Source organism: Pangasianodon hypophthalmus, chromosome 4 (genome assembly GCF_027358585.1).
Source record: "Pangasianodon hypophthalmus isolate fPanHyp1 chromosome 4, fPanHyp1.pri, whole genome shotgun sequence".
NCBI classification, from domain to species: Eukaryota; Metazoa; Chordata; class Actinopteri; order Siluriformes; family Pangasiidae; genus Pangasianodon; species Pangasianodon hypophthalmus.
Window position 1 is genome coordinate 11,698,182 of NC_069713.1, and position 10,504 is coordinate 11,708,685.

General features: G+C 39.0%; 1 protein-coding gene and 1 long non-coding RNA gene across 5 annotated transcripts; one reads left to right on the plus strand and one right to left on the minus strand.

The window, feature by feature from the left end:
- The first annotated feature begins 4,029 nt into the window (after positions 1-4,029).
- Positions 4,030-6,700, plus strand: LOC113540371 (uncharacterized). Of its 4 annotated transcripts, none has more exons than XR_008301637.1 (6): positions 4,030-4,122; positions 4,210-5,886; positions 5,989-6,047; positions 6,128-6,175; positions 6,350-6,406; positions 6,486-6,699. It is a non-coding gene; the product is annotated as an uncharacterized LOC113540371 (long non-coding RNA). The 4 variants fall into 4 exon arrangements; XR_008301636.1 differs by having other exon boundaries at positions 4,030-4,590; positions 5,709-5,886; positions 6,486-6,681; XR_008301638.1 differs by having other exon boundaries at positions 4,036-4,122; positions 4,279-5,886; positions 6,486-6,700.
- Positions 6,701-6,767: 67 nt separating this feature from the next.
- LOC113540343 (putative nuclease HARBI1) lies at positions 6,768-8,607 on the minus strand. Its single transcript, XM_034303278.2, has 2 exons — positions 7,244-8,607; positions 6,768-7,141 (listed from the first exon to the last, which is right to left on the minus strand). The coding sequence occupies exons 1-2, from the start codon at positions 7,281-7,283 to the stop codon at positions 6,768-6,770; spliced, it is 414 nt and encodes a 137-aa protein (XP_034159169.2). The 5' UTR covers positions 7,284-8,607.
- Positions 8,608-10,504: the final 1,897 nt, after the last annotated feature.

Here is a 10,504-nt window from a genome sequence, read left to right on the forward strand (position 1 = left end):
TGATATTTACTGTTTTGTTCTATTTATGGATGTCTCATATGAAGAAGGTACATAATTATTTTTAATAAAGGTTCCATGTCCTATTTGAAAATGATGAATATGGTGGACTTCAGCAAAGTGAGTAATTTAATGTCTCGGGATCCACCATGACCCTGACCAGGATAAAGCGCTTAATGAAGATGAATGAATGAAACAACTCTCGTTCTCTGTAAACGCTCTCATTCCTCCCACCAGCTGAGAGAGAAAATTAATCACTGAGTATTGCTGAGGATCAGTACTGCCCCACTGTCAAAAGCGTTTGGCAGAAATGCCATTCGGAAATACATTAATCTTAAATGCAAACAAACAAGCAAGAAAGAAAAACTTACTATTTTGAAAGACAGAATTTTAATGTAAAATATAATTTAAAATGTAAAAGTTGTCTCGCTATCTGATTGGCTAGAGCAGGCCAAGTGAAAAATACACACATTAGTGGATTGAACTGCACAAGTAAGGGGGTGAAATGTTTCAGAAATCCACGAATAAATGCAGGCCGCTCCACAAATGCCATCTGATGTACAAATACAGTTTTTCTCAATCCATATGCCACTTTTCTGCAAACTAAAGTAAATTTCTCGAAACCATCAATACAGTGGTCCAAACACTTTTTTTTTTTTTTTGACTTTTTCAGTGCTGTCACAGAAATTACAAATTACATACACCATTTTCTCTAAACACAACTTGCATACACAAGTTTCCAGACCAAATGTTCATGTTGTCAAAACAGTTACACAGCCACCTAAAGCCATGATACAGAAATCCAAATGTTAACTTTCATTCTGATTCTGTTTACGCAAATCACAAACGTGTCTGTGCCTTTTCTCCAAACATAACATACACAACTTGTTCAGGAAGGTTCAAATTCACTTCAATTTGCAGTCTTTTCGGATTTACATAACATTCACATTTACAATCAAACAGGTGTACACTGGGTTATGAACTCTGAAGCCGGCATATGTTACTGTAAATTATGGAGATGCTTAGAGAAAGTGGAAGAAGACAAGTAAGAGAGGAGTTGGGAGAGGAAGAAGAGTAGAGAAAGTGTGAGGAAGAGATAGAAAGAGATAGAGGACAGGCAGTAGGAAGAGAAGAGAGAGGGGAGAAGAGGAGAAAGAAGAGTATACAGAGGAAGACTGCACAGAAGAAGGATATTAAATGAGATGAGAGCTGCCCCAACTGACTATGTTCTCAATTACAGTCTCTCCCTGAGAGAAGCTGGACAGAGCTCAACAAACCCACTATTGCGTTAATCATTTGCACATTCCGGTGAGAAAACAGATAAGTGCGATGTGCATAATGCATTTCTGTAAAGCTCTGATTATCTCTGATTATCTGTATATTTCTCTGATTATGAAGTAGGATGTACTGATGGTCCAATCCAGTCTGTCATTCAATTGCACCCCCAGCTGCTTGTATGTGCTCACTACCTCCACATCCTCTCCATCAGTGGTGACGGGTGATAGGTGGGGTCTGGACTAACTATGGCCCACCTTGGACCACTCCTGGACAACACAGGAAAATACTGAGATTGGCACACACACAGTGGAATTGGGTGGATGCTCAGCTTCTGTCTCCAGGGATGCGGGAAGGTGTTTTACACTGTGGGAGCTGACATTTCAAGCAGCATATATGTGGTGTGAGCTGTGACGTCACACCTGAAAAATAACAGAGATTGTGTGTTGATTACAATAATTATACCTCAACAGGGTGGAATTCTTAAATCATCAGGTGTTGATTAACTTTCTAAAACAACATGAATCTGAATATTTCAGTAATAATCACTGATATGGTGAAGTTTTCTGTTAGGACATGTTTCTATAACATTTATAGAAGGAGTGTCAGCTCTTTGTAACAGTAACAGTCAGTAAGTTTCCCAACACAGGAGTTAGTTCCTGTTATCACTTACATTATAGCAGCTATATACAGTCCTTCCCTCACCAGTCTCTCTTTTTTCTTTCTGTTTAAGTTATGGAGGCAAAATAGTATAGAGAAATCTGATTCGTGGCACCATTTGACTGTAAGTCACAGTCATGGGAGGAATACTGGAAGAGAAAGATATTGGGTCAATCCCTTTCAGATTACGACAAGATATGAGCATATTTTGTTTTGATTTTTATAGGGGAATAGTGACACTGAAGTCAATGAGCTTGTGGTCAGAAATGCCAGGCTGTGAGTCAGTAATTAAAACATTGTTTAGCCCAGATGAACAGATCAGATCAAGTGTGTGACCACGAGAATGGGTGGGGAAAGCTGACATGTTTAAGGTTAAAGCATTCCAGTACTGACATAAGTTCCTTGGTTTTAACAGAATCAGTGTCCACATGGATGTTGAAGTCACCAAGTAGTATTACAGGTGAAGATGTTGTGCAAGCATGAGTTCACTAAGTTCTGAGAAAAAGTCTGATTCCATTTTGGAGGTGGATAGATTAGTATTATAAGGAGTGGTGTTGAACCAACCACCTTAAATTCCAAATACTCAAAAGATGTTATATCATGGTAGTCATCGCTAACTATTTTGATTTTTTTGCAGTAAACAACAGCAAGCCCACCACCCCTACCATGAACTGTAACCACACCGAATAACCAAATTGAGGTGTAAATAATCATTGGGTTTTCGCCAAGTTTCTGTAAATAGAGGCATATCCAGACTTTTGTCAGTAACTAAATCATTTAGCAGCGAAGCTGGACCAGCAATTTAATAGAGCCAGCTTACTGCTATGGCAATCAGATGTTGTGAGAATATCACAGTACTGCTTGTCTTTAGCTAAATATCTCAGTGAACCAAAGTTTATCGTGCATACAGCATGTCTAAATCCAGGCTATTTGTACAGATCGAGGGGATTGCAGTTGGAGTCGAGTGATGCACAAACAAAAACCGTTTTGGGGAGCAATGAATATACCTCAGGTGGTGTAGAATCTAAGCGTGGATGCGGGTTTAACACTTTGAGTTGTGATGGCAGGTATCTTATGGTCATGGTGGAACTATTGCTGGCAAGTATACAAAGAGCAAGGACAACCAAAAGTCTCGAGAACTGTAGTGGTGAGCTAATCGTGTTCACCATATGATAAAGCCAGACGGAGATGAAAACAATTAAGCGAGACAGTGGAGAAACCACACCAGTCACAGCAGTACCACATTAGCCAAAACCCAGTAAGGTCAACAACAGCTAGCCTTTAAAAACGAAAGTTACCCAACCTGTCAAGGATACAGATGGACAAAGCTGAATGAGCAGATGACAAAACACTCACCAACACCGGGAAGAGTGCTCGTGGTACACTGAAGCAGTGTAGTGTAGCTCCTCTCCAGTATCCAGCAGTGAGCTCCTTTCCAGTATCCAGACATTGAGCAGACAGGAAGAGGGCTCGTGGTACGCTGAAGCGGTGTAGCGTAGCTTCTCTCCAGCGTTAACATTTTAGCCTGACCTGCTTTCTCCAATTCGGCCATTCAGCTGCTTGAAAGCCATGTTATAACATTATGAACAGGCAAAATTCTATGTATGAGAATGGTTAAAAGTGCCATCTATTTAGCCAGATGGTTTAGGAAACATGTTTTGATGGACACAAATTAAGTAAATTAGTAGTACATGGGACCTTACATATATATTTATACCTATATATATATATATATATATATATTTACTTTAAATAAATAAATTTGTTCTGACAGCCTTACTCTTATATTCTTGACAATTGTAGCTATTGGTTGAGGCAACAAACCAAATTAAAAAAGCATGTATATTATGACCTTTCTTCCACATCTGAAAATAATGTGTATAGATCAAAGTACAATTAAATAAGGTCTGTCCTGATACACACTACACATTATATATCTATATATATCTATATCTATCTACATATGTATGTTGTAACTGCCCATAGTGCTGTTACTATAGGTCTACAGTAGGTTGCTCTACTACAGCCCTCTAGGGGCACTAAGCTGCTCTTCTCCTCTAACTTAAATACAGGTGTAATAGTAGAGGGAGAGAATTGTTTGGTTAGGAGGAAGCATGGCCTTCCTTTTATGCTACCTGCAATGCTGAAGAGTCCAGATTGAGAAATGTGTGTGTTTCAGGCTCAATCAGTGTAAGTGTTTAAAGTTTGGTTTGTTCTTGGGTTTTTTTGAGTTGACTTTATATATGATTTGTAATTTGTTTCTCATGTTTGCTTCAGGTTGAATGCATTTTTTAACATGCTACCCCTAGAAGGACTCTTTTATAACATTTTTAACATGTATTCTAGAAGGACTCTTTTATACTAGTAGTTTTACTACTGGTATGCTCATTGTGTGAATATGGGAAGCATTGTGTGAATGCTAAGATTGCTACTTCACACCCTATTGTGGACTCCTTGGGATTATACACTCAAGTCAGGAACGTTTGCCTGGAAGCACGTGGTGGATGGTGGTTGATGGTGGTTCGTTTGGACAACATGTGTATCTTCATCATCATCATCATCTTCGTCATCATCTTCAACAGCATCGTCGTCAATCAACGACAAGTACAATAATCATCCATCAAAAGACATCCGGGTCTCACATTGGACACCGTGCAGGTTTACTTTTCATCCATAATTCACACCTTCTGCTCCAAATGGGTCTGTTTATACAAGTTTTTGGGCCTGCTGATTTCTTTTGTTTGTTTGTTTTTTTACTTGCCCTTATTGTTCATGCCATTTTCTAATTTCCAATAATAATTTTGTAAACCCCATCTGTGTGGTTATTATTGAAGGTACCTATAGTGGTTGGTGGTCCCCTCCCTCAAAATATTTTGTAGCGGCCCCTTCTTTGAAAGAGAGGGGGAACGGTTGCAATGTATTGATATACAGTATTTTGGGGATTTTTTTTTTTTTTTTTTTTTTTCTTTTCTGAAAAAAAAAAAAATACAATAAAACAGGAATTAAAGCTGATTGGTCCAGAAGCTCCTCTTGTTGCTGTAGCTGGTGAAGATCAGGGGCCCATTTCAGTAAGGAAGTTCAACCAACTCTGAGTTTAAACTTGAACTCTGAGTTGACTTACTCTGAGAAACTGAGTTTTCAGTTACAGAACAGCTGAAATGAGTTAGTTCAGTCAACTCTAAGTAGGTTGACTCTGAGTTAAGCGCATGCACCACGACTATAAAAAGCCATGATCAATAGAGTGCAGATATTATGAGTCACCATGGCAACAGCACCCTGAAAAAGTAACTTGTGATGCAATTACATTAAATACAGAATTTTTTTACGAATTAAAAGTACAGTTTTGTGTCTATCCTTGTATTGTGGTTGAGGTTGATATGGGATTTATAAAGCAATTAGTAATAAATAATCCAGTACTTTTTAGGGAGAGTAATTATCACATTAATCTACTTTTTTTTAGAGTAACTTACCCAACACTGCTGTAATATCATAAGTGAAACTAGAAGAACAGTACATTATTGAACCTAATTTTTCATGTAGGTGCAATCCTGTAGGCATAAAAAGAACATGGCAGCAACTAAATATGAAATCTAAAAACATAATTCAATCAGGTAAGGCTTGAGCATATCATTGGTGTAGGCTACCCGAATTTACAGACATTTGACATTAAATAACTAAATAGCATCCAGTGTCTTGCAGTGCAGCAGCATTTTTGACATGGGTGTAATGCTGTTTTCACACGATTAAATGTTCATTCTTATTTGACTTCTACTTAGCCAACAGAAAGAAGGCAGAGGCTCGCAAAACTGGAGGGGGGACCTGCACCACCCCCACTCACAAATACAGAGGAAATGGCCTTGAGCCTGAACACTGGAAGGCCAGTGGCAGAGGGAATTCCAGGAGGGAGTTCATCAGAGCCAGTCACTCCCCAGGATACAAGTGCCTTCATAAAATGTAAGAGGCCTACCTATATATTTTATTTTTTTTTTATATATAGGCTATTTTTCATATGCATTTATTTCACTTTGGGTTGGGTTTTTTTGTTGGTCCCAACAGATTCTGATGGTAATATCTGCCTTTTGGAGCCTCCTGTCATAACAGAACCCTAGGCAGTTGTAAGTAGCCTACTAAATAAACCATTAATTATGACAAGTAGTATTATAAAGTGTACTCAACCAAATGCTAATCTTCACAGGAAGATGAGGATGATGAAACCACTTCTGCCACAGAGAGGCCTACAGAGGTAATATTAATATGGTGTCTACACATCAAACAATCTACACATTCACACTTCTTCACATTTTTGTGTGGAGTAGCCTATAGAATCAAAGTTTATATTTAAGTTATTTAAGATAATATTATTATATATTTATATATTTAAGTTATTTAAGATATTATCTCTCCTCAACCCCCACAGAGTGTGGAAGAACAGCATGAGGAGGGTCCACCAAATTCTGCTGCACAGATGAACACAGTTCAGTAAATGCCAGAGTTTAATTCTGTACAATTCATAAAGAACTACATAATATAATTCTAATCTACTGTATTTTCAGTTACCAGTTAAGGAGTTATATAGACTTCATCTTATTCAAAAAATCGAAAAAAACAGCAAAGAAATTATACTTGGACCGCCAGATCCAAAAAGGCAGCTCTGGAAATCGACATCCTGAAAGAAAAGCTAAAGGTGAGAGTATGGTCACAGGTGAATTGTATGAATTATTGGAAAAATTTGAAAATCTAACAGTTGCTTTTGTATTTGAAGGAAATAAAGAAGACCAAATAAATTATTGTGATTTGTATTTATTCATTTTGTTTCTTTTGTGGGTGCTTGTTGATTAATCTGAGAAGAAATTGCGGCATATAACATCTCTGACTACCCTTCCATCCTGGAAATCTGCAGGGTGGATGGGGTCTTCCTCGGGGTCTTGTATTTGTAGGGCAGGGTGTTGCTCTCCTCTAATTATGGCAATATTATGGAGAACAACACATGCCGCAATAATGTCGCAGGCCCTCTCAGGGGTTACCCTGAGGTGACGTAGGCACTGAAAACGTGCTTTCAACAGGCCTATGGTCATCTCCACCCGGGCTCTCGTCCTGCAGTGTGCCACATTGAAGTGCTGCTGGGGGCCTAGTTCAGGTTCTGGGTAAGGGGTTATTATTGGTTGGCATGGGTAACCCCTATCTCCCAGAAGAAAGCCATCAATCTCTTCTGTAAGAAAGTTCACATTGCTTTAGTGCTGCAGAAGTGCTCCTGTAAGTGTGTAGTGCGTATGTGCATTGAAATAAGTGTATAGGGCATACATGTACTTACCACATTCCAGCCTGTTGCTCAGGGTCGACTCACGATACATTTGTGAGTCATGAACAGAGCCGGGCCACTTGGCCTCCACATTTGTGATGATATGTGCAGCATCACATGTGATGATTACAGCATGTGATGTTATCTTTGACCATTAGAAACAGTAGGTTAGTCAGTGTACCTGCACATTAATACTGTGGACAGACTTCCTGTTGACATAGTCAGCTTCATTTTCGGAGGGTGCAGTGATGGGAATGTGTGTGCCATCAATGCATCCAACCACATGTGGAAATCCTGAAGGGAATTCTAATTATTAGGTTACTTCCAGAAGTCGCAGCAACATGTTATTAACTGATCATCATTTTCAGAGTAGCCTCATTTAAAATGATTTCTACACCACTAACCTGCAATCCTGTGAAACTCCTCTTTGATGACTCTCAGGGGTTTGTGCCCAGGAAACATTACAAAAATCCGCAGAAAGCGTTTGAGAGCGAGGCACACTTTCCTTACTGTTCTGCATACAGTGGCCTTACTAATGTGCTCTGCATCCCCCATGTTATACAGAAAACTACCATTTGCAAAGAAACGTAAAGCAACACAAAGCATCTGCTCGGATGTAAGAGCACAGCCACGATGGCTGATGTTTCTGATGTAAGGATGGATGAGATTATGGATATATTCAATTGACTGTCTAGAAAAACGGTACCACTCAAATAAAAATGCATGAGGATATGACAAAAAATCCACTCGGGGCCTCAAAATCCTCTCCCGACGTAAATGTAACTCCCTGCGAAATAATGCAGCCTCCTCATCTACAGGATCCTCTGTAAAAAGACATGCCATTCTCACTTTTTAGACAGTCTGCAAGACAGAAATATGTGCAATGAATGAGGTATTTAAACACCGCTTCCACTTTGAAAAAGGGGAGGAGACCGAAAGAACTGCACAGAGTAATTTACCACGGTAACTGACTCAGAGTATAGGTTACCTCTCCTCATACCTGTCAACCCTCCCGTTTTTCCCGTTTTTCTCCCGTATTTTACCATTCTATCCCGCTATCATCCCGTTTAAATATTTTCCCGTATTTTTAATCTTTCTATAAAAAAAAATCCCACTGGGTGTAATTGATATGTTTGTTACATTCACCTCCGGTAAAGCAGGTGACAGTATACAGAACATTAGCTGTAACATCTACAGAACTCACTCAAACGGCACCCGCCAATAAAACAAGTAGAAGAAGAAGAACAGCATGGAGCAACGTGAGAGAGATGGCGCTGGAGTACCTGCAAAAAAGGCGAAAACTTTGTGCAAGTATGTTGGCGTGTGTGGACCCTCCAACTGAGTCAAAACGAAAAGGAAACATATTTTATTTTTTATTATTAGTATTTTTCTATTTATGTATTGTCATTTAGTTTTAGTTCATTTAATTTTTTTTATGTTTAACTTGTTAATACTCTAAATCCCTCACAACAGGTTGTTTGTACTGTCACTGTCAATATTAAAAAAATAAATAAATAAAAAAATCGTGTTTGTGTGTGTGTGTGTGTGTGTGTGTGTGTGTGTTCACTTATTTTCAAATCCCAATGTTGACAGGTATGCCTCTCTTTCAGAACCTGGCTTGACTTACCCTGCTTTCTCGGGTTTGAGATACCTCCGTTTCTGAAACGGAAAACCCAGAGTTTCCCACATTTCAGGGTTAACATACTCAGAGTTTTCACTTTACCTCCTTTCTGAAACGGGCCCCTGGTTCTGCCCTGTTTTATCAAACCCAGCACCAGCGCTGAAGTCTGTTTCTGTAACTAAACAGGCAAGTCTGCATCATAGACATATAAATACATTTAATTAAGTACATTTATTTATATGTCTATAAGTTTGCGTTTAGTTTGAGTAAACTCTGGTTTCCGGTCTCGACAAGGTGGTTAGTTTTCAGCGGGTTTCATCGCCATGGTAACTTACACTACACGGCTGACCTGCTCCGGAGCAGCTTTTACTCTGGCTAAGAGAACTCAAACCCAGATTGGACCAATCAGCTGGGAGCAAAGTGATAAATCTGACGCGGGAAAGTTAACCCTGTAGTGCTTGTAGCGATGGCTTCAGTGTTCGTGGAGAATCCTCTGGAGCTCGGAGCGCAAATAATAAGAAGGGAAAGAATTTTTAGGGACAGACACAATCCCCTGGATCTTCCCGATGACCATCTGTGCGAATGATACTGCTATTCAGCAGATGGTGTAGTTTATCATGCGGGTTTCTTGAGCCGCACATTAAAACTGTGACACGCAGAAGCCGCGCGCGCACTGACCCGCAAACTGTATGTGCTGCTTTGCGGTTTTCTGCGAGTGGTACATATTTTTATCCGGTGGCATTATTCCTGTCCTAAAATATTTCAAAACTCTCAGCTCTCCCAGTCTCTGATGAAGGAGAATACAAGTGTCTCATTGAGGACAAATCCTGGTATGATGAAGTCACTGTTGAGGCTAGGATCTATTTCTGCACGTAATGGTTATACAGTCAATGTTATACTACAATAAACTTTCTTTTCTCTAACATCATTAATGGTTTGTGCATAAATAAACCAATTTTAAAATCTGTATCTTTGATTTTATTGATCAATTGATTGATTTGAGAGGGTTTTAGAATGGGAGTTCACTCACTGACTGACTATATCACAGGTTTCTATCCCTGCTCTTGGAGAACCCCCTGCCTAAACACAGGGCTGGTGTTTTTCCTGCTCTAACACACCTGATTTAACTCAAGAAGGGCTGTTAATTAGCTGATTAGAAGAATCAGGTGTGCTGGGAGAAAGAGAAACACTAAAACATGCAGGACAGAGTACTTCAGGAACATGGTTGGGAACCTGTAGACTACAGTGCAGTGCAAAAGTATTTAGACCCCTGAAATTCTCTCATATTACTGAATTACAAATAGTATGATGAAATTTTATTTTGTGTGATATTTTAAAACACTAAAAATCAAAGTCAATTATTGTGAGGTGACATTGGATTTATTTTGGGAAATGTTTTAAGAAAAATAAAAAACTGAAATATCTTGCGTGCGTAAGTATTCAACCCCTGTGCTGTGGAAGCTTCCAGTTTACACCAATGAAAGAAATTACCTTAATGAGGATACAATTACCTTATCATTGGCATCCAACTGTGAATCATTAATTTTTCTGTCACATTTTCTGGATTAAAAACACCATTGTTGAAGGCTCATTGTCAGGCTGTGAATCTGAAGGAAAATAAAGACCAAAGAGCATGCTAAAGAAGTTAGAGT